At 43.1% G+C, this 24,645-nt stretch overlaps 1 protein-coding gene across 2 annotated transcripts in view; it reads right to left on the reverse strand.

Moving 5' to 3' along the window:
* The window catches only part of nelfcd (negative elongation factor complex member C/D), an 81,472-nt gene that overhangs the window by 46,308 nt on the left and 10,519 nt on the right, over nt 1–24,645 (reverse strand). For both annotated transcript variants that reach the window (XM_078236356.1, XM_078236355.1), the window contains exons 3-9: nt 21,262–21,371; nt 20,300–20,409; nt 17,241–17,348; nt 11,316–11,468; nt 8,278–8,408; nt 1,221–1,386; nt 470–604 (exon numbers count right to left, since the gene is read on the reverse strand). In XM_078236356.1, the coding sequence (XP_078092482.1) occupies nt 470–604; nt 1,221–1,386; nt 8,278–8,408; nt 11,316–11,468; nt 17,241–17,348; nt 20,300–20,409; nt 21,262–21,371 (913 nt within the window). The remainder of the gene's footprint in view (nt 1–469; nt 605–1,220; nt 1,387–8,277; nt 8,409–11,315; nt 11,469–17,240; nt 17,349–20,299; nt 20,410–21,261; nt 21,372–24,645) is intronic.

Genomic DNA, 24,645 nt, shown 5'->3' on the forward strand with positions numbered 1-24,645 from the left:
CCCAGGATTATGTAAGGGATTAGGTAAAGTGGAAGTTGGGCAATGCAAAAATGGGGTTTCAACAGCTTGTAGGAGGAAGAGAGGTCAGGCGTCTGCCAGTTTGAAAATCCAGAGAAGCAATAAGGTTGAGTACAAGACCATGCAATGGGCTATTATTCGCACAGTGGGGAACATGTGGAACCAAGTACAGAAGGAATCAGACATGAAAATTCAAAGGACCAATAACCCCTCATAACAGAACCAATACAATAGGAAGAGATAAAAAAAGTTGTGACGGAAGGAGAGGTTGCAGGAGGCAATAATCAATCACCAGCTTTTCCTTCTACCGTGTTCAAGAGTTGAAAGGGAAATGTTTAAAGGATAGTCTATGCATTACTGTGTGTGTGTGCTCAGTTACAGTCTGTTACGTAGTGTGTACTGAAGACCATCAATCTCACTGATGTTATTGTATCTGAAATACAGAGCTGACCTTTTTCCATGATTCCACCACGCTGGCTGCATAGGCCAGAATGTAGATGTACTTGTGCTTGTGCTCAGGATTGATTTTAGAGCCCGGTTTGAAGAGAGATTGCATAAAAAGATCGAGGAAGGCAGGGACTCTGATCTGAAAAGGAACATAAAGGATCACAGTTAAATTTAGACACACCTAGGTATGGGAGTACAAATTTAGAATATAGTTTATACAGAATGGGTCAATAATCTGAGGTAGTGGAAAATAGGAGGAATATCAGCCACTATTCGATTTTCAAACTGGGTGGGAGTGATTTGTGTGTGCAAAGTGCAAGCCAAATTTTATTTCTTTAAGGATAATCCTCCTGATGGTACCCAGTGTGGTATTCAGTCACATTTACCCAGATTCCAGATCGACTTCATGTTAAGGATCTCATACATGAAATTTGTCACTTGGGATAGGAAGACATAAAGCAAAACACAAAAGACAGGTTTTGTGCTCCTCTATGGGATTCAGTGACTCCTGCTAAAAATTGCACGTGTGGACAGTACAGGGGTTAGCCATGATCCTCAACACAGTCGAATAGTTTGCTCTCACTCACAATACAGGCTTGCTTGGGATGAAAGTTCCTCAAGGTACTGCCACCAATTATCTTTGACTTCAAGTCAGGACATGAGTGGAGGTAACTGGAAATTGAAAATGAGTAATTTTTTTTGAGAGAGAATGGCTTCTTGCCCCAGTGATATTGATGACTGAGTTGTATTCTTACCAGTTCCACAGGAGGTGGGTCCATACTCGTGAACATCTTATACAACACAGTGATATCGGCTGGATTCAGAGCTCCCTTGGATAGCATGGCACCTAATGCCTGGCAAGCTCGAGGGTAGGATGCAGCTGTGCCCAAGGCTAGGGTGATCTGGCTGGCGTCATGTCCTCTGAAGGAAGGCAGTACAAAGATAATTATTTTTCCTGATAACACAAAAGGAACACAAAGGGCTGGGAATCCATGTTTGAAGTTATTGAGCAGTTAGTGAATGGGTTAATCATCGTAATACAGAAATAAATAGATTTGGGTGGGGTAGAAGGTGTTGCCGGATCTGCTGCTCTTGTTTTCAGTGGTAGAATTGACCTCATCAACCCAGGGTTACTGAGGTAAAAGTTAGCCAGCATTTGCTTTCCTAACGGTATTAGCAGTGACTTAGTTGTTAACACTTCTGCCTCAGTCAGTTGGTTGTGGGTTAAAATCCTACCCCAGGACTTGAGGACAAAAATCAATGCAGATTTCAAAAATCAATGATTCCTCAGTGGAATGCTGAGGGAGAGCTGCACTGTTGGAAATGCCAATTTTCAGGTGAAGGTTAAACTCAAGCCTCATGTCAAAGAAGAATGGGCAAATTATCCATGATGTCCTGGCCAACTGTCCTTCAATCGACAAAAGAAAATCAGATTATCTATTCATTATCACACTTCTGTTTGTGGGAGCTTGCTATGCACATATTGACATAACGTCTCCTACATTACAGCAGTGACTGCAATCTGGTTGTAAAGCAGTTTGAGGCACCCTGTTGGTATGGAAGCCGCTACATAATTAAATCACTCTCTCTCTCACTGATCTTGTAAAAAAATGCATTCAAATGGACATCAACAGACAACAGAATTATGCCAAGAAACTCTGAAAACCAAAAGGCTGGTTGGCCCCATCCATCAAGGCTAACATATGGCTGAGGTTTATGAAGGATGGTTAGTGCCTGTGGAACTGCACCCCGGGCAACAACTGTCATCTCCAGATTAACAGGGGGAGAATGTTGTTTTTTTCCCCCAAAACTTGTCAGCTGAACAGTAACTCAGAGAAAAGGAAAATAAGAGACAGACAAAGCAAGAAAATGAGTGCAAGTTTCAATAAACTCCTAACTCACTCCTATCCAATTGCTTTTCAGTCACACTAAGTGTTTTCTGTCAGAGTACCTTCATCACCACAGCTAAAACTCTAGCGGTAGTCTTCTAGATGAGTAGGGGACAACAAACACCAAACCAGATAACACTGGCTCGAACCAGGTAACCCCGAGGGTCACCGGCAGCAACCGGGCAGCCTCGAGGGTTACCGGCAGGGACCCGGCAGCCCCAAGGGTCACTGGCAGGAACACAGCAATCAGTGGAGGGTGGGGCACTGGCATGGTGGGCAATTCAGGTGTACTGCAGAACTGGAACATAGCAAGGAAGGGGAACTAAACAACCATATTCCCTGCTCCTCATTATTCAGCAATCTCAAATGGCTGAAAGATGAGAGGGAAAGTAGGGAATTACAGATCAGTTGCCAAAACATCTGTTGTCAGGAAATTACTCAAGTCTATAATTAAGTATAGAATGACTGAACACCTGAACATGTTAAAAACACACCTTGTATATTTGCAGCTGATCAGACAGAAGCAGCAGGGATTTGTAGGTGTGTTTCATGAAACTAACTGAATTTTTGAAGTGTTTTTTTTAAGTTTAAAAGTTTATTTATTCTTAATCACAAGTACTCTGCAATGAAGTTACTGTGAAAATCTTCTAGTCACCACACTCCGGCGCCTGTTCGGGTACACTGAGGGAGAATTTAGCACGGCCAATGCACCGAACCTGCACATCTTTGGACTGTCAGAGGAAACCAGAGCACCCGGAGGAAACCCATGCAGACACAGGGAGAACGAACAGACTCCATACAGAGAGTGACCCAAGCCAGGAATCGAACCCGGGTCCCTGGCGCTGTGAGGCAGCAGTGCTAACCACTGTGCCACTATGCCACCCTCTCTAGGTGTCTAAAGTAGTGGACATAGTCTATAAATGTTAGTAACATGGACTTCCTGAAGATGTGTGATAATGAGCCTTATAAAAAAAACAGCTAATTAAACCTGAAGCTCATGAAAGTAAAGGCAAATTATTGATCTGGTTGGAATAATTGCTGAATGATGGGGGACAGGTAGCAGGGATAATGGGCAGATGCTTTAACTGGCAGAATGTGACGAGCGGAAAACAAGGGTCTGTGTTGAAGATGCAACTATTCACCATATTTATTTATGACTTTAATGCTGGGATAGCAAATCACATACCAAAATATCCTGTTGACACCATGATAGCTGGAATTATAAGATGAAGGCTAAAACCACAAAGAGGCATTGATAAAGTGAAAGGGCAAAATTCTGACAAGTCGATTTCAATGTAGGTATGAAAATACCAACATACAGAATAGGAACAGAAGTAGGCCATTTGGCCTCTTGAGTCTGCTCCACCATTCAATAAGGTCATGGGCTATCGATTTGTGTTGCGAATTCCACATTCCCATTCACCTCCAATAACCTTTGATTCACTTGCCTAATAAGAATCAGTCTACAACAAAATAAGCAAAATACTGCGGATGTTGGAATCTGAAACAAGAACAGAGGAAGCTGAAAAGTCGCAGCAGGTCTGGAAGCATCGGTGGAGAGAGAACACAGCTAACGTTTCGAGTCTGTTTGACTGTTCGTCAGAGCTAAAGAGAGGGAGAATGTGTTAGATTTTAAAGTGTAGCTGTGAGAGATTGCAACAAGATTTAGCAACCTTAAGATCAGAAAATAGGTGGCCTAGTATGGGAGGCAGAGGAGGAGAAGGGAGGGTTTTGAGACAATACAAGTGTGGTATATTGAAAAAATAGGCTTAAGATGGAGGAGTCTATCTATCTACCTCCGCCTTAAAAATATTCAGTGATCCTGCTTCCACTGGCTTTTGAGACAATGAGTTCCAAAGTCACACAATCCTCAGAAGAATTTCTCCTAATCTCTGTCCTATAAGAGTGACGCCTAATTTTAAAACAGTGCCCCCAAGTTCTGGATTCACCCACAAGAGGTAACATAATTTCCACGTATACCTTGCAGAATGATGTGTGCAGAATGATACCTATACTCCATGATACCGGAATGATACCTAAACTCCATGGATAAGCCATGAAGAGATATTGCACAAAGTAGGCAGTAATACAAAAGGAAAATTCTGCAGATGCTGAAAATCTGAAAATGTTGGAAATACTGAGCAGATCAGGCAGCCTCTGTAGGATGAAAGGTCATTGATCTGACACTTTAACTGTGTTTCGCTCTCCACAAGCGCTACCTGCCATGTATTCCAACATTTTCTGTTTTAATTACACAAACTAGGGCCATGTTTCTTGCAATTTAGAAGTTACGGGATGTCTCGATTGAAGTTTTCAAGATATCAAGGTAGTTAGAAGACTATGGGCCGAGATTTTCTACACAACCCATTATTCTCTGCAACTATGTTTTGTGGTAGCAGAGGCGACCCAATATTAGCCGGCGGCTGCACTTTCTGGTCCCATCGTTGTCAACGGGGATTTTCCGTTGAATGCACCCCTTGCTGCAGAGAAACCTGTGGCAGGGGTGCATCTTCTGCAGGACCAGGAGATCCCCTGAGAGGAACAGCCAGAAAGTTCCAGCTAAAGTCTTTCTGCTGCCTAAGGCTAAGGGATGGTCAAAAAATTAGAGTAAGAAGTCTCACAACACCAGGTTAAAATCCACTTTAACCTGGTGTTGTGAGATTTCTTACTGTATTTACCCCAGTCCAACGCCGGCATCTCCACATCAAAAAATTAGAACCAGACCTTTCAGGAGTGAAATTAGGCAATACTTCTACACACAAAGGGTGGTAGAAATTTGAAACTCTCTTCCACAAATCTCAATTGATGCTAGTTCAATTGTTAATTTTAAATCTGACTTTGATAGATTTTTGTAAACCAAGATTATTAAGGGATATGGGGCAAAGATTGGCATATGAAGTTAGTGTGTAGATCAACCATGATCTCACATCTGGTAGATGTGGTCGACTGAATTTCTAAAAGGCATTTGACAAGGTGCCAAATCAAAGATTACTATGCAAAATAAGAACGCAAGGTGTAGGAGGTAACAGCATGGTTAGAGGACTGGTTAGCTAACAGATCTCACTAAATGGGGAACAGGCTCAAGGAATTAAATAGCCTTTCCCTGTTCTTATGACCTATTTCTCTAATGACACTATGGGGATGTCAAGCATGAATCAGGCTCACTATCCACGATCACACATGAGCAATGGCTGCATGGATGAAATAACGGAAGATGACTTGTGCCCATGGTGTTGTGGATAGTTTGGAGGGATGTCAGAAGTTGCAGCGAGACATAGATAGAATGCAAGACTGGGCGGAGAAGTGGCAGATGGACTTCAACCCGGATAAGTGTGTGGTGATCCATTTTGGCAGATCCAATGGGATGAAGCAGCAGTATAATATGAAGGGTACCATTCTTAGCAGTGTAGAGGATCAGAAGGACCTTGGGGTCCGGGTCCATAGGACTCTTAAATCGGCCTCGCAGGTGGAGGATGCGGTCAAGAAGGCGTACGGCGTACTGGCCTTCATTAATCGAGGGATTGAGTTTAGGAGTCGGGAGATAATGCTGCAGCTTTATAGGACCCTGGTTAGACCCCACTTGGAGTACTGCGCGCAGTTCTGGTCACCTCATTACAGGAAAGATGTTGAAGCCATTGAAAGGGTGCAGAGGAGATTTACAAGGATGTTGCCCGGATTGGGGGGCATGCCTTATGAGGATAGGTTGAGGGAGCTTGGTCTCTTCTCCCTGGAGAGACGAAGGATGAGAGGTGACCTGATAGAGGTTTACAAGATGTTGAGAGGTCTGGATAGGGTAGACTCTCAGAGGCTATTTCCAAGGGCTGAAATGGTTGCTACGAGAGGACACAGGTTTAAGGTGCTGGGGGGTAGGTACAGAGGAGATGTCAGGGGTAAGTTTTTCACTCAGAGGGTGGTGGGTGAGTGGAATCGGCTGACGTCGGTGGTGGTGGAGGCAAACTCGTTGGGGTCTTTTAAGAGACTTCTGGATGAGTACATGGGATTTAATGGGATAGAGGGCTATAGATAGGCCTAGAGGTGGGGATGTGATCGGCGCAACTTGTGGGCCGAAGGGCCTGTTTGTGCTGTGGCTTTCTATGTTCTATGTAACTGTATCCTCAACACGTTAGATGAAATCTTTGTATCAGTCTTCACGGTGGAAGACACCAGTGGGATGCTAGAGTTCCAGGAGAGTCTGGGGGCACAGGTGAGTGTAGTGGCCATCACTAAGGAGAAGATTCTGGGGAAACTGAAAGGTCTGAAGGTGGATAAATCACCTGGACCGGATGGACTGCACCCCAGGGTTCTAAAAGAGATAGCTGAGGAAATTGTGGAGGCATTGGTGGAGATCTTTCAGGAATCACTGGAGACAGGGAGGGTACCAGAGGACTGGAAAGTAGCTAACGTAACGTCGCTGTTTAAGAAGGGAGGGAGGCAGCAGACAGGAAATTATAGGCTGGTTAGCCTGACCTCAGTCATTGGCAAGATTTTAGAGTCCATTATTAAAGATGAGATCACAGAGTACTTGGAAGTGCATGATAAAATAGGACCCAGTCAGCACGGCTTCAAGGAGAGGTCATGTCTGACAAATCTGTTAGGGTTCTTTGAGGAGGTAACAAGGACGTTAGATAAAGGAGAACCAGTGGACGTGATTTATCTAGATTTCCAGCAGGCCTTTGACAAGGTGCCACATAAGGAGGCTGTTAAATAAGTTAAGAGCCCATGGTGTTAAGGGTGAAATCCTGGCACAGATAGAGGATTGGCTGACTGGCAGAAGGGAGAGAGTGGGGATAAAGGGGTCTTTTTCAGGATGGCAGTCAGTGACTAGTGGTGTGCCTCAGGGGTCAGTGCTGGGACCACAACTTTTCACACTATATGTTAACAATTTGGAAGAAGGAACTGAAGGCACTGTTGCTAAGTTTGCAGATGATACAAAGATATGTAGAGGGACAGGTAGTATTGAGGAAGCGGGGGCTGCAAAAGGACTTGGACAGGTTAGGAGGGCAAAGAAGTGGCAGATGGAATACAATGTGGAAAAGTGTGAGGTTATGCACTTTGGAAGGAGGAATGGAGGCATAGACTTATTTTCTAAATGGGAAAATGCTGAGGAAATCAGAAACACAAAGGAACTTGGGAATCATTGTTCAAGATTCTCTTAAGGTTAACGTGCAGGTTCAGTCAGCAGTTAGGAAGGCAAATGCAATGTTAGCATTCATGTCGAGAGGGCTAGAATACAAGAGCAGGGATACACTTCTGAGGCTGTATAAGGCTCTGGTCAGACCTCATTTGGAGTATTGTGAACAGTTTTGGGTCCCATATCTAAGGAAGGATGTGCTGGCCTTGGAAAGGGTCCAGAGGAGGTTCAAAATAATGATCCGTGGAATGAAAAGCTCCTATGAGGAACGGCTGAGGACTCTGGGTCTGTACCCGTTGGAGTTTAGAAGGATGAGGGGGGATCTTATTGAAACTTACAGGATGCTGTGAGGCCTGGATAGAGTGGATGTGGAGAGGATGTTTCCACTAGTAGGAAAAACTAGAACCGGAGGGCACAACCTCAGCTAAAAGCACGATCCTTTAAAACAGAGATGAGGAGGAATTTCTTCAGCCAGAGTGTGGTGAATCTGTGGAACTCTTTGCCGCAGAAGGCTGTGGAGGCCAGGTCACTGAGTGTCTTTAAGCAGAGATAGATAGGTTCTTGATGAAGAAGGGGATCGGGGTTGTGTGGAAAAGGCAGGAGAATTGGGTTGAGAAAAATATCAGCCATGATTGAATGGCGGAGCAGACTCGATGGGCTGAATGGCCTAATTCTGCTCCTATGTCTTATGGTCTTATCGGGAGAAACTTAATGAAGAAAGAGTTTTCACCATCTACCTGAAAAACAACCTTTAAAGTTTCCTGAAGTCTCAAGGATTTCTTACGTACTTACTTCTCGTGCGCGTATCTCTGAACTTCTTGAGCAATTCGTCGGACAGCTGCTCCACCCTGTTCCTCCTGGGCCAAAACAGACATTATGGACTGAGCATACAGGTAAGTATGCTCCCCATGACAAACCATTTTCTGTAGAAATTACAAAGCACAGAGTTGGTGAACAGAGACACAATGCAGAATAGATGTAGTGACAGACATTTAAGGAGATATTTCATAACACTCAGTAAAGATACATTCCACTGAGAAAAGAAAGACTATGGGGAAAGGGTTGCACCATCCATGGCTAAGGAAGTTAGAATAGAATATAATAAAGAATAGAATAAATTCCCCACAGTGCAAAAGGAGGCCCCTCGGCCCATCAAACCTGCACTGACAACAATCCCACCCATGCCCTATCCCTGTAACTCCACGTATTTACCTTGCTAATCCCGCTGACGCTAAGGGTCAATTTAGCACAGCCAATCAACCTAACGCACACATCTTTGAAGTGTGGAAGGAAAATGGAACACTCGGTGGAAACGCATGCAGACATGGGGAGAACCTGCAAACTAAACACAGACAGTGGCCTAAGACCGTAATTGAACCCAGGTCCTTGCAGCTGTGAGACAGCAGTGCTAACCACACTGCCACCGTGCCACCCATTTTACAATTGCAGCAGCAGGTTAAAAATCAATCAACAACTACACCTGAAGTTGTTGATTCATTTAAATTGCATTGCTGCTGAATGTATGTTTATCTGTGCAAAGTTATGAAATGGCATGAGCTGAAGCATTGAGCTCCAAAATGGCACCACTGGTGTGAAAGTTAAAGATGGCATCAAACTGAAAGAAAAAGAGTCAATTCTGTGAAGATTAGTGATAGGTCAGAAGATTGGCCAGAATTTAAAAACCAAAAACCTCTAAAAGAATGACCAAAATAATCAAGGAGGGAGAAATTAGAGTTTAAGCAAAAACCAGCTAGAAATGTTGAAACGCTTATTATCTGTTTTTATAAGTATTTAAAAGAGTAGCTAAAGGCAGCACTGGTATTCTGGAGAAAGAAATGGGGAATGAATAGTGGGAAATGGTTTAACAGCTATTTTGTGTCTGTCTTCACTGTAGAAGACAAAAAGAAAATCCTAGAAATACTTGTAAATCAGGAGGTGAAAGAGCAGCTATCACCAGGAAGTGGGTACTGAGGAAACTATTATTACTATAGGTTAACAAGTCCTTAAGACCTGATGAATGCTGCCCTTGGGTCTTAAAATAAGTGTCGACAGAGATAGTTGGTTTTAACTTTCCAAAATTCCTAGATTCGGGAAAGGTTCCCTCAGATTGGAAAACAGCCAATAGGTCTATTCTGTTCAAGAAAGGATGGAGACAAAAAGCAGGAAACTACAGATCAGTTAGCCTAACACTTGTTACACATGTAATGCTAAAATCTATGATTAAGGAGGTTACTAGGGTAACTTAGTAAATCTAAATGTAATCAAGCAGAGTCAACATGGTTTTGTGAAATGGAAATCATGCTTGAATAATTTATTAGGGCTCCTTGAGGAAGTAACAATCCCCCTCACAGCAATGCAGACAGGACAATCCCCCTCATAACAATGCAGACAGAACAATCCCCCTCACAACAATGCAGACAGGACAATCCCCTCATAACAATGCAGACAGAACAATCCCCCTCACAACAATGCAGACAGGACAATCCCCCTCATAACAATGCAGACAGAACAATCCCCCTCACAACAATGCAGACAGGACAATCCCCTCATAACAATGCAGACAGAACAATCCCCCTCACAACAATGCAGACAGGACAATCCCCCTCACAACAATGCAGACAGGACAATCCCCCTCATAACAATGCAGACAGAACAATCCCCCTCACAACAATGCAGACAGGACAATCCCCCTCATAACAATGCAGACAGAACAATCCCCCTCACAACAATGCAGACAGGACAATCCCCCTCACAACAATGCAGACAGGACAATCCCCCTCACAGCAATGCAGACAGGACAATCCCCCTCACAGCAATGCAGACAGGACAATCCCCCTCACAACAATGCAGACAGGACAATCCCCCTCACAGCAATGCAGACAGGACAATCCCCCTCACAGCAATGCAGACAGGACAATCCCCCTCACAGCAATGCAGACAGGCCAATCAACCTCACAGCAATGCAGACAGGACAATCCCCCTCACAGCAATGCAGACAGGACAATCCCCCTCACAGCAATGCAGACAGGCCAATCAACCTCACAGCAATGCAGACAGGACAATCCCCCTCACAGCAATGCAGACAGGACAATCCCCCTCACAGCAATGCAGACAGGACAATCCCCCTCACAGCAATGCAGACAGGACAATCCCCCTCACAGCAATGCAGACAGGCCAATCAACCTCACAGCAATGCAGACAGGACAATCCCCCTCTCAGCAATGCAGACAGGCCAATCAACCTCACAGCAATGCAGACAGGACAATCCCCCTCTCAGCAAAGTTAACGTTTGAAAGTTAAAGTTTATTTATTAGTGTCAAAAGTAGGCTTACATTAACACTGCAATGAAGTTACTGTGAAAATCCCGATCGCATTCTGAACAATTAACATAGGACATCCCCATCAGGCCAACAGAGAGAGAATAATCTCTTCTCAGTACACTATGATCTCAGCTATTGGAATTGAGAAACTGGTAGGGTTGCTACAATTGGTCTGTCTGTCCTGGGTAGGGAATCACATGCTCATGGCTTTGGATAAAGCCAGGAGTAAGCTTAGCTGTGCTGCCCTCCATGCGAACAGTCAGTCTGCTTACAGCAACAATCCATGCTCACAAAGAATAGTTACTTGTGTAAGAGGCTGTGGGGGACCGAGCAAGAGTTAACACCATTAGGATGGGGACAGTGGAAATCTAGAGCGAAAGAAAAACAAAAAACGGAGCCTGTTGGTACATTTTCCTCTTTAGAAAGGAGCTCTCCAATTGTCCAAGAACATAACTGCAAACAATGCCCATTAGCTAGTGTGTAACCCACACCTGACTTGGTGACACTCACTGCAAACTCAGGCAAGTTTTTCTCCAGATGTTCTTCGCCTCCATCAACAAGCGTGGCAAGTGAGGTGCGGAGAACGCGGGAAAAGACCTCCAACTGCTGACAAGCCGTCGACACGCTCGTTATTTCACCCTGATATCCAGCATCTGAGATTAGCTGCAGTGGGATAAAGAGACAGCAGAGAAGGACATGAGCCACCACATACAGCAGAATTCAAAAGACAACATTTGAAGAAACCAAAGGTCAGTGTTCCCACTCTAATCTGGGATTATCTGCTAGCTACAGCATTAATATGTTCAGTCTGTGCCATTCCTGCAACCCCACGACTGGCTAACATGAAGCTTTGACACCATTTCTTTGTGATCTTATTTTGTCAAAGATACTAACTTGCTGGGCTACAATTCTCCTATTTTTCAAGTAGTCATCTTCATATGTCTGACTGGATAGTGAGTATCAATTGGCTATCTGACTATAGGTGCGTCAAAGCGGAGTCCAATTGTGTCTTCACTTGACATCTGTTCATTAGCAGCAGGGATTTGTGATTCGTGGGAACAGGAGAAGGAATAAACAAAGAACAAATAAAATTACAGCCCAGGAACAGGCCCTTCGGCCCTCCAAGCCTGCACCAACCATGCTCCCATCTGAATTAAAACCCTCTTCCCTTCTGGGGACCATATCCCTCTATTCCCATTTTATTCATGTATTTGTCAAGACGCCCTTAAAAGTCAACATTGTATCTGCATCCACTATCTTCTCCGGCAGCGAGTTCCAGGCAGGTTTATTTCCCCATTCCAAACTCATGGGTGCTGAGGTAAACTGCAAGTGATCCTTCCACAAACAGACAAAGATTTGCCAAATAAGCAAAGATTGAGAATTGAACTTCATACCCTGGACATTCTCTCTTCCATCTTCTTGCGTCAGGAAAAAGATACAGAAGTCTGAGGTCACGTACCCCAACCGACTCAAGAACAGCTTCTTCCTTGCTGCTGTCAGACTGTTGAATGGACTTGCCTTGCATTAAGTTGATCTTTCTCTACGCCCTAGCTATGACTGTAACACTACATTCTGCACTCTCTCGTTTCCTTCCCTTTTAATGGTATGCTTTGTCTGTATAGCGTGCAAGGAACAATAATTTTCACTATATGTTAATACATGTGACAATAATAAATCAAATCAAATCAATGGCTGTATCACACGTCAGTGCATTTTAAAATTGAGTCACTTAAGGGTGTTGGGTCCTCCATTCTGAGACCTGACTTTTAATACTGCAATCAGAATGGTTAAATGCTTCCATCAGAAACAGTCCTAAGTGTAATACATTTGGTACAACTTCCACACTTAATGGTTTCCATACTCAATATTAATTATGTTTCCAGTTCAGGACAATTTGTATATTAACTCGAAATGCTACAATTATCATCTGAGCATGGGGCTAAACCATATTGATGGAGACGGTGTAGAGGGAGCTTTACTCTGTATCTAACCCCATGATGCATCTGTCCTGGGAGTGTGAGATGGGGACAGTGTAGAGGAAACTGTTTGCACATTCTCCCCGTTCTGCGTGGGTTCCTCCAGGTGCTCTGGTTTCCTCCACAGTCCAAAGATGTGCATGATAGGTGGATTGGCCATGGGAGAACTGCCCCTTAGTGTGCTAAGACGTGTAGGTTAGATGGATTAGTGAGGTAAATACGTGGGGTTGCAGGAATAGGGCAGGGGAGAGGGCCTGAACAGAACTCCCACTTACCTGACGAAGGAGCAGCGCTCTGAAAGCTACCAAATAAACCTGCTGGACTTTAACCTGGTGTTGTGAGACTTCTTAGTGTTTTATGGAACATTGTAACTTCACTCGGTATCCATCTGTACTATTCCTGCCCTGGGACTGTTTGATGGAAGATTTACTTTGCATCCAACCTGTGCTATACCTGCCTTAGCAGGATTTGATAGACAGAGTAGAGGGAACTTTACTCCCTTTCCAACCAGTGCTAGGAGTGTTTAATGCAGAAGGTCAGTTCAGTGCCTGAAGGAGTTCTATTTCCCAGTGCTAAAATTCTCTCCTTGATAATCGGAAAATTTAGGAAAAATAAAAGAAAAACAGCATAAGAAAAGAACATTGTGTTCATCCCCCGGCTATCTCAATAAACCTCCAAACTGCCTCAAATTCTTTGACATCTTACCAGCTAGATTATTCCAAACATGTAGCACTAATTATAATCTTGTCTTTTTATTCCACTGTCCTGACCTCTTACCCTGGAATCATTTTATCGGTACCATCCCATTACTTTATATGCCTCACACCGCAAAGACACAAGGACTCTTTGCACCACATAAGATGCTAAACCAAAGCTCTGTCAGTGGAAATAAAACAGCACTCTTGTGAAGAAAAGTAGTGAGTTCTTCCAGTTTCCTGGCCAATATTTATCCCTCAACCAACATCACTAAGGTAAAGCAGATTATCAGGCCATTATCACATTAGTGTTTGTGTGTCAATTGGCTGCTCTGTTTCCTACATTGCAACAGTGACTACACTTCAAATGTATTTCAAACTGTCTCCTAAGGTCATGGAAAGTACTCTTCTGAATACAGGTCTTCTTTGTTGCTCTTGCAGCTATATTAACCCTGGCTGATCACCACAGTTTTTTTGAAGTTACTTTGAGATTTTTTTTTCCCCTGTTAGTTTAGCTTTAGTTTTAATCCATCCTTGTTTTGGTTATTATTCTATATATTAGGCCTGCGCCAGTTACAGATATTTCAGCCCCACGGTCAGCTAGATTATTCCAAACATGTAGCACTAATTATAATCTTGTCCTCTTATCCCACTGTCCTGACCTCTTATCCCGGAATGATTTTATCAGTACCATCCAATTACTTTATATACACCAATGGTGCTGCTGGTAAGCTGGGCATCCCCAATCACACTCCTGGGAGATGCAGGACAAAGAGAAGCTACAGACGAACCACCAGAGCAGTGTCTACCTTTTCTGGAGCTGCGGAAACATAGACCCACCAGTAAGTAACAAGTTAGAGTGGTCCACAGATCCTATCAGAGCTTTCAGGGCACAATGCAAAAGGTTTGACAAGACAATCCACCCTTCTGTTTGGGTTTGAACTTGCAAGTGCCATGTCACTAAAAAAACCTTCAAAAGGTTGGAAATCACACAGAAACAGGCATACTCACAATCTGGCTGTCAGCACTTATCTATACACATTCTAAATGACTTGAGGTATTATGGTCTTGAAAGAGGCAAGCACAACAAGGGTTTCTGAATGCAGGTGATAGTCTAAGGAGAGTGGTCTAGTGCTAGGGAGATGGTCTAGTGCTATTATTGCTAGACGATTAATCCACAAACTTAGCTCATGTTCTGGGGACCCGGGTTCGAATCCCACCAGGATAGATGGTGGAATTTGATTCCAATAAAAGAAATCTGGAATTAAGAATCTACTGATGACCATGAAACCATTGTCAATTGTCAGAAAGACCCATCTAGTTCACTAATGTCCCTTAGGGAAGGAAATCTGCTGTCCTTACCTAGTCTAGCCTACACGTGGTTGACTCTCAACTGCCCTAGTGTAACTAGGGATGGGCAATAAATAAATAACGAGGAATGGCCAGCCAGTGATGCCTAAGTCCCATTAATGAATAAAAAAAACATTGCACCTTGAAGATGAACGAGCCATGGTTATGCAAGGAACAAGCTGGAGGGGTGCAGAGTGCATGTGAAATGGGCAATGTTTAGCAGTGTCAACCTTTGAGCTGTCCAAGACACACATGTTGGGTGTGGTTGGATTTTGATTCATTATGAGCCCAGGCTAATGCTCAAAATTCAAGTTCAAAATAATAAATCTGGAATTCAAAAGCTAATCTCAGTAGTGATAACCATCAATTGTTGAAAGAACCCATCTGGTTCACCAGTGTCCTTTAGGGAAGGGAATCTGCCATCCTTACCTGGCCTGGCCTACATGTAACTCCAGATTCACAGCAATGTGATTGACTCTTAACTGCCATCTGCAATGGCCCAGCAAGCCACTCAGTTTGACGGCGATGAGGGATGGGCAATAATTGTTGGCATGGCCAGCAATGCCCACATCCCATGAAAGAATTTTAAAAATCCATTATAAAACAGCATATCCTCTGATTCACCCTGAGTACCAATAAAATTACAAACTGATTTACAGACCCAGAGCTGAACATGCAGTCAGACAGTGAAAGGTTATGGCATCAGTGAAGACAAATCTGTGTAAATTCCAAATACTGATGATGGCAGATACCAAACTTGTGGAGTGTGCATGCATATGGCAAATGAATGTTAACGTAGATAAAGGTGGGGTGGCATAATTTGGTAGCAGGAATAAGGTGGCCTTCGAAACCTCAAAACTTCTTCAAAATAATGTCGAAGTGCAGCAGAGGAATGAAAGACTCACAAACTACTGCAAGTATCATTAACATGCAGCAAAACAATTCGGGCTCTTTCTAGATGAACAGAGTTTAAAAGCAGATGAGATACGTCAAACTTGTGTAAAACTTTAGTGAAACCACACTTAAAAAATACGGTGCTCAGTTCTAGTCTCTTTATTACAAAAAATATAGAGGCACTGGAGAAGGCGCAAAAAGGTTTAAAAGATGATGCCAGAACCTAGAGTTAAAACTAGCAGGAATGACAGAACAGGCTGGGATCTTTACTCTGGTAAATATTGAGAGATTATTTAACTGTTTTAAAATTAATTCATGGGATGTGGGTATTGCGCTGGCTAGGGCAGCATTTACTGGCCACTCCTAATTGCCCTCGAGAAGGTGGTCATGAGCTGCTTTCTTGAAGTGTAGGTACATCTATAGTGCTGTTAGGGACTAAGTGCCAGGATGTTGACCCAGCGACAGTCAAAGAACGGCAATATATTTCCAAATCAAGATGGTGGGAGGCTTGGAGGGGAATCTTCAGCTGATGTGTTTGCTGCCCTTGACTTTCTAGATGGTCGCGAGATTGGAAGTTGCTGCCTAAGGTACCTTGGTGAGATCCTGCAGTGCATGGTACACACTACAGCTACTGTTCCTCGGTGGTGGAGGGATTGAACGTTTGTGGATGGGATGCCAGTCAAGCAGGCTGCTTAGTCCTGGATGATGACAAGCTTAATTGTTGTTGGACCTGCACGCATCCAGGCAGCTGGACAGTATTCCATCACACTCCTGACTTGTTCCTTATAGATGGTGGACATGCTTTAGGGAGTCAGGCGAAAAGTTATCACTTGACAACCTAGCCTGGATATTGCTGCCTTTCGACGGTGTCTGGGGAGTTGTGAATGGTAATGAACATTGTGCAATCATCAGCGAACATCCCCACTTCTGACTTTATTATGGAAGGAAGGTCATTGATGAAGCAGCTAAAGATGACCTGGGACACTACCCTGAAGAACTCCTGCAGTGATACTCTGGAACTGAGATGACTGACCTCCAACCACCATAATCATCTTTCTTTGTGCCAGGTATGACTCCAATCAGTGGAGGGTTTTCCGCCTGATTTCCATTGACTCCAATTTTGCTGAGGCTCCTTGATGTCACTCAGTTAAAAGCTTCCTTGATGTCAAGTGCAGTCACTCTCACCTTACCATAATAGAGATCATAAGAGAGATCTTTAAACTTATGAAGATGCTTATGGGATAGACATAGAGATGCTGACATGTGTGGGCTATGCAAAACTAGGGGATGGAAATAAAATATAATCATTAATTAGTCCACTAAGGAATTCAGGAGAAACTTCTTTACCCAGTGCACGTTTTGAAAGTGGAATTCATTACTGCAAGAAGTAGTAGTAGATGCGGGTACAATTTTGCCTTTTAAAAAACATTTAGACAGTTACTCTATGACTCTGTACTATAAGTTGATGCATTGTTTCTGTGCTGTAAATACTACAAATATCAGTACAAGATTGGTCATACTTTCACAGTAAAGTTGAGCATCAAACAGTCAGGATGAGCTTCCGCTAGCTTGTAGAAGAGGTCTCTCCAGGTCACATGAGCGATCATTTGTTCCAGCCAGGCTGGGGTCTAAAAAGAAACACTTTGAGAGTTAAACCATGTAGTTACATCAACAGCTGCAATGGAGGTGGCTATGTCTCACTCAGCCCCAATGGCTGCCAGCTCAGATTGATTTCAAACCGTGCGTGTTTGGCTGCTCAGACACAACGTATGGTGGGTGGAAAGAGAATAAGAAGTTCTATCTATATAATACAACCTTGGGATGTTTCAAATACAGCCAGCTAAACATTTTTGAATTATGGCAGAGGAAACACAGCAATCAACTTGTACATAGTAAGCTATCACAAAAAATAAATAAACAATTAGATAATCTGTTTCAGGTAAATGCAAAATACTGCGGATGCTGAAAATCTGAAATAGAACTGAAAATGCTGGATAAACTCAGCAGGTCTGGAGCATCTGTGGAGAGAGAGAAACAGAATTAACATTTTAAGTCCATATGACCCTTCCACAGAACTGTTTTAGTGTTTGGTTGAGGCGTAGGGATTGGTGAAGATACTTCTCTATGGGATCTTTCACATCCATTTGAGAGGATCAGTGGGCATCTCACCCACCTCCCACAGTGCAGCCTTCAGAGTAGCAATGCAGTTTTGGGCTAGATCATATTTTCAAGGCTCTATACTTGGACCTCCAACATCTTCTGAACTCAGGAGCAAGTGTGTGCCAACTGAGTTATGGCTGACAATGATTAGTCGCAGCTTTCACACATTCTCCCTGACTGGATAAAAAGCTACAATTCCTGGTGCTCCTTATGTTCCTACCATTTATAGGGTCTCTGATGTGAACTGGTGCTTTTAAAAGCTAAGCAGACAGATATTCTGCATTGACTGTCTGAATGTCTTTTCATAGCACACTCAAATCTCTATCCATTTTCCCTGAAACAGTACATATATTTAATATTATAATGGGTTTTAATCAGTTAAAATTACAACACTGATTAAGGACATGCTTCCTTTCAGTACTCTCGTAAATTTATTTATTAGTTACAAGTAGGCTTACATTCAGATTAGTACCAATCTGGTGCATATTTTATTCCTGTTCTTCAGCCTTTCTAACCTGTTCTTGGAAATAGATTTCTCTGTCCTAATTATCTTATATCTTTGTCCACTTGTTACCAAAGCTTAACCAACTATTCCTACCTACTTATTGTGTTATAATTATAAACACTTCCCTTAAAACATTTTGCAATTTCATCTGTTCCTGTATCTGCAGAATTTCTAAGCACTCCCCTTTCATCTTGGTCTCGTCAGCTTTAACCATCGCCCTTGTTTGCCAACAGTCAAGTTCTTATGGTGTCATTTGGATTTAGAGAATAGCTGTGATGTTTAGTGCTAGCCTGGTCTGTCCTTGCAACTCCACAACTTGAGCACTCCTGTTGAATAGGAATTGAAAGGGACATATCCCAGGCAAGCGTAGCCACTTTGAAACTCGAGGGCAATTAGAAAGCAGCTAACTGGTAGCTGCTGTAAATTTTAGATTCTGACACCTCACTCTACTTTCAGTCTTAACTCCTCCATTTTATGTTTGTATTCTCTGGCATTTGAATATATATGGGGGAAAAAACGCTACAGTGAATTTGCTAACAAAGGATTAAACCACAAGTAGATATTTGAAAGAAGTGCTCATCTGAAAAGAGAACTGCGCCTTTACGAAATGTAAGAAATGTATTTTTATCATGTTTCTTGTAAGGGGTATGTTTAAAATTCAGCTGTACCGATTTGACTGACTTTAGCTAATGTTGTATTTGTCTAAGCAGAGTTGATGCATTTTTGTTTGCTTAGGTTTCCCTTGGGGTTTCGGAGTAGGGTTTTGATTAGGTTGGTTGTCAGAGACAGAGGAGCTAAGCTTGCAGGAAAAACACACAATTCACTTTTATTTTAAAAGTCAGCTTTCAGTCTGGTCCTGAAAGAAACAAGAGGAGTCTTTTTGTTTCTCTCTCCAGAGGTGTTCAAAAGGCTCTAAGAATGTTTACAAAAACAAGCACGTAAGCCTGGGGTTTGCTAACTAATTTTGAAGAGGGGTTTTAAGTGTGTAAGAGGAATATTGCTCAATTTGGATCTCATAGGAATAGCTTAGCAGTGAAGAACTGTATCTTGTCATGTTTTAAGTATTATCCAATTGGTAAACGTGAAGCAAATTCATTTGTTATAGTTAAACTTTATTGTTAAATAAAGCTTGTTTTGATAAAAGTTTCCTAGTGTGTCAATAGAATCACATCTGGAATGAAATACCTTATCCTCACATTAATGCCAAAATAGCAAACAGTTGGGTTCTAGTCTAACTTTATTATATGCCTTGGGGTTTCTGATCTTGGACCCTAACATGAAGCAAAGGTAACAATGGAAAATGCCCCATGATATTTGGTCAGCCTTTTTAACACATATTTATGATTAATATAACAGGTCAGAGTTCTGGACAGTCACCGTCAACCTTTCAGAGGGAACGTAGTTAAGGATTCAGGTACAGTGTAACAAGAGCAGTCATTAAGGATCAGCCAAAATCCAAGAGATTTTTTATTACAGGACTGCAGCTGACAGCAGCCACACAATATTTTCTAGACTTAGATTGAGTAACCAGTCGAAGAGCTGCGAATGATTCAGGGGCACTGATCAGCTGATTTACATCACAGTAACAATAAACAGAAAATGGTGGAAAATCTCAGCAGATCTGACAGCATCTGTGGAGAGATAACAGAGCTAATGTTTCGAGTCTGGATGACCCTTCGCCAGAGCTCCAAAGATGCTGTCTGACATGGTGAGATTTTCCAGCACTTTATGCTTTTGTTTCAGATTCCAGCATCCACAGTAATTTGCTTTTAATCATAGAACTGGGATTGGCTTGTCATTATTGGAGTATCGTGGCGTAGAGGATCTGTTGTGCTTTATTCTGTGTGAACTATTATATGTAGCTATGTACTATAAAGACATGATCTCGTTTTGGAAACACTTTCAGAGCATTACCTCCCCCTCCTCTGTGAAGATAGAGTCAGCTTTCCGAGGATCAAAGTGTTTGATCAGCAAACTCTTCAAATGATTTTCAACGGTCTCCTGAACATGCGATGGTTCGACCCCTGAGGAAGGAAAAGGAACAATCTGCAACAGATTTCAGAAGAGTAAAACATATATATGGACCTGTACTTCTGTAACACAACATTGTCCTACAAATCCTTATATCTGACTAGACTAAGTTCAGCTCACCAAAACCCAAGGACATTGGATAGGGGTGGGTATAATCCAACTCTACAGAGCCCAGCATGTGGACCTCATAATCCAGACCACCCAGGCACAGGGATGTAAGGCCACAGGACAACCCAAAAGCTCAACTTATAGCTCACAGAGTTGCTGGTGGGATCTGTCTCTGTCTCCTCCTATGGGTTAGAGAATGTAAAAATTAGTTACAGTTCCAAGTCCTGATCATTCCTTAGTGATTGTTGCTAAAAGTGAACATAAGTGGACATCAGATAAGAATGTGTTTGGGCTATTTTGTCCCTTTACTTTCAAATAGTCTGACAACAATTTGGGCTTGCAAGTGAAGAATGGCCATTTGAATGAAGTACAGGAAGGGGACCAAGGGTGAATCATACTGAAGTGCCAACAGTGCCACAGAAATTGAGGGGGGGGGGGGGGGGGGGGGGTGAGGGGGGGGGGGTTAACATCATCACAAACCCCCTTTAATTCCCACTCTTACGGGAGGCTGATGAAGAAAGAAACTCAAAAAGGGGTTCAAGCTGAATCTCTCCTAAAATATAGCTGGCAGCTACTGAGAGCACCTGGGCCCAACATGGCACTCAGAGAGCACCGGCTGAAAGACTCTGATGCCCTCCATTAGGAAGAAAATAATGAGTTATCCTCAATACATAAAACACATGTTCAATTTGCATTTCTCAGCTCTATCAGATTACCCAGTGCTGACCGGATATTACCTGTCTGAATCAACCACTCTGCTAGCAGGTTTACAGTCTGTGCTACTGCTGTATAATTCTCAGATAGCATCTGGATCACGTGTTCCGGAGAGCCCCCTGCCTGGAAGTACCTGGAGAAATGAAATTATACAGTCAGGGTCAAAAATCATCACATCCCACACCACCCAGGGTCAGACACCTAACATAGGTTGATTGGCCATGCTAAAATTGCCCCTTAGTGTCCTGGGATGCGTAGATTAGAGGGATTAGCGGATAAAATATGTAGGGATATGGGGGTAGGGCCTGGGTGGGATTGTGGTCGGTGCAGACTCGATGGGCCGAATGGCCTCTTTCTGTACTGTAGGGTTTCTATGATGATTTCTATGATCCCACACCATGCAGGATCAGCTCTAGGGTTCAGTGTGTGTCGAGCAGAGATGACAGTAGCACTCTGACTGCCTGTAATTCATGAATTGTATTATTCTTCCTGAAAAGCTAAGTGAGATAAAACATGAGAAGCACTCCAAAAGTTGTGCAGCTAATGAAAACAGTAATTGGACCATGGTAATCAGGTGACTGAAATTCAATCTCGGTTTCAGATGTTAAGTTTGTATCTTTTCAATAACTTTTACCAACATTATATCTCCAGAATAAACAGCTTATATCTCCCGTTGAATGTCAGCATTTGAAATTTTTCTGTAGATAAATTAGTTGGAGGTTTGGTGCCACACTGTGGTGAGGAGCACGTACTGCAAACTCGTAAGATGTTCAAGAGCCCATCTTTTTGTTTCAAGAAAGCTGCTGTCAAAGTTCCTACAGGTGACTATGGAAGAACATCAAATGGTAGGGAATTAGGGGAGTGGCATCAAGTTCTATGACAAACTGGCCAGAAGGGAGAGCACAGCGAATCTGGAAAATGGACAGTAAATCAGAGTGGTGGGAAGTGGGCTCGATTCTGGGACTGTTCACTGACTGCAAGTGTCTTCAAGTAATTGAAAGGGTTTTAATCTAACTAACATGGTGCCAAAAGGTTACACTGAATTTCTAAAGGAAATCTGTATCAATGCTTCGGAAATTGGGTGAATAAATTGCAGTCTCTCGAAATGAGGATCCTGCTGAGGATTAGTGCGCTTGTGGACTGGAGAAAGAAAACATGGTAGTAACCATTTCTTTCACAAAACGGAGAGAGAACTCATCCAGGTAATTACAGATCAGATAGGCCGACATAGAACATAGAACAGTACAGCACAGAACAGGCCCTTCGGCCCACGTTGTTGTGCCGAGCTTTGTCTGAAACCCAGATCAAGCTATTTCCTCCCTATCATCCATATATAATATAAAAGCAAATTACTACGGAGGCTAGAATCTGAACAAAAAATCTCAGCAGTATCTGCGGAGAGAGAACAGAGCTAACATTTCAAGTCTGGATTACTTTTTGTCAGAGCTCATACTATATATTTTATATATAGATTAACATCCATGCTAGGAAATACTCTGGAAACTTAATTTTAAAATTAAATTATAAATAACTAGATGAACAAAAGAACATACAAACATACAAATTAGGGGCAAGATTAGACCACTCAGCAGCCCCTTGAACCTGCTCCGCCATTCAATAAGATCATCGCCGAGCTTAACCCCACATTTCTGCCTACCCCGATAACCTTTCACCTCCTTGTTAATCACAAATATATTGAGCTCTGCCTTAAAAATATTCAAAGACTCGACTTCCACCGTCTTTTGAGGAAGAGAATACCAAAGACTCACAACCCTCTGAGAGAAAATTTCTCTTAATGTCTTAAATGAGCGAACACTTATTTTGAAACAGTGACCTCTAATTCTAGATTCTCTCACAAGGGGAAACATCCTCTCCACAGTCACATTGTCAAGGCCCCTCAGGATCTTATATGTTTCAATCAAATCACCTCTTACTCTTCCAAACTCCAGCGCAAATAAGCCAGAGCTCCGCTTTGGATGACTTCATAGAAGACTTCATAGAAACCCTACAGTGCAGAAGGAGGCCATTCGGCCCATCGAGTCTACACCAACAACAACCCCACCCAGGCCCTATACCTCACATATTTAACCTGTTAATCCCTCTAATTTCACATCCCGGGACACTAAGGGGCAATTTAGCATGGCTAATCAACCTAACCTGCACATCTTTGGACTGTGGGAGGAAACCGGAGCACCCGGAGGAAACCCACGCAGACACGGGGAGAACATGCAAACTCCACACAGACAGTGAGCCAAGCCGGGAATTGAACCCAGGTCCCTGGAGCTGTGAGGCAGCAGTGCTAACCACTGTGCTACCGTGCCGCCCCATGAGATCTAAATCAGATTTCAGGTTGGGCATGTTCAGGGTGAGCAGTGGATGTAGCTGGCTGCTGGTCCAGTGTCATTCCCAATCATAGAAGTTGATCCCCTTGATCCAGCTGTAAAACTCATTTCCAAGAGCCCCAATGGCCCATTACATTGAAGTTACAGCACAGAAGCAGGTCACTTAGCCCATTGTATCTGCGTCGGCCAATAAAAAACTACCCAGCCCAACAGCCTAATCCCACCTTCCAGTTCCTGGTACACGAACATAGGAGCAGAAGTAGGCCATTCAGCCCCTTAAATCTGCTGCGCCATTCAATAAGATCATGGCTGATTTGTTTGTGCACTGAATTCCACATACCGATCTACACCGATAGCTTTCAACCCCCTTGCCTATCTACGTCCACCTTTAAAATATTCAATGATCCCTACCTCCATCACCTTCTGAGGCAGAGAGTTCCAAAGTCGCACAAACCTCTGAGAGAAAAGAAATCATCCTAATTTCCACCCGAAAAAGGTGACCCCTAATTTGAAAACAGTGCCCGTAGTTCTAGACTCACCTACAAGAGAAAACATCCTTTCAACTTCCACCTTGTCAAGACTTCAATCAAGTCACTCCTCATTCTTTTAAACTCCAGTGGAAACAAGTCCAACCTTTCCTCATAAGGCAACCTGTTCATTCCAGGTACCAGTCTAGTAAACCTTCTCTAAGTCACCTTAAAACTACATCCTTCCTTAAATAAGATGAAAACTGCACACAGTATTTCATAGAATATCATAGAATCAGCACAATACAGAAGGAGGCCATTCGGCCCATCGAGTCTGCACCAACCACAATCCCACCCCGGCCCTATTCCCGCAACCTCATGCATTTTACCCTGCTAATCCCCCTGACATTAACGGACAATTTAGCATGGCCAATCTACCTAACCCGCACATCTTTAGACTGTGGGAGGAAACCGGAGCACCCGGAGGAAACCCACGCAGACATGGGGAGAATGTGCAAACTCCACACAGACAGTGACCCGAGGCCGGATTTGAACCTGGAATGCTGGTGCTGTGAGGCAGCAGTGCTAACCACTGTGC

Source organism: Mustelus asterias, chromosome 20 (genome assembly GCF_964213995.1).
Source record: "Mustelus asterias chromosome 20, sMusAst1.hap1.1, whole genome shotgun sequence".
Lineage (NCBI taxonomy): Eukaryota > Metazoa > Chordata > Chondrichthyes > Carcharhiniformes > Triakidae > Mustelus > Mustelus asterias.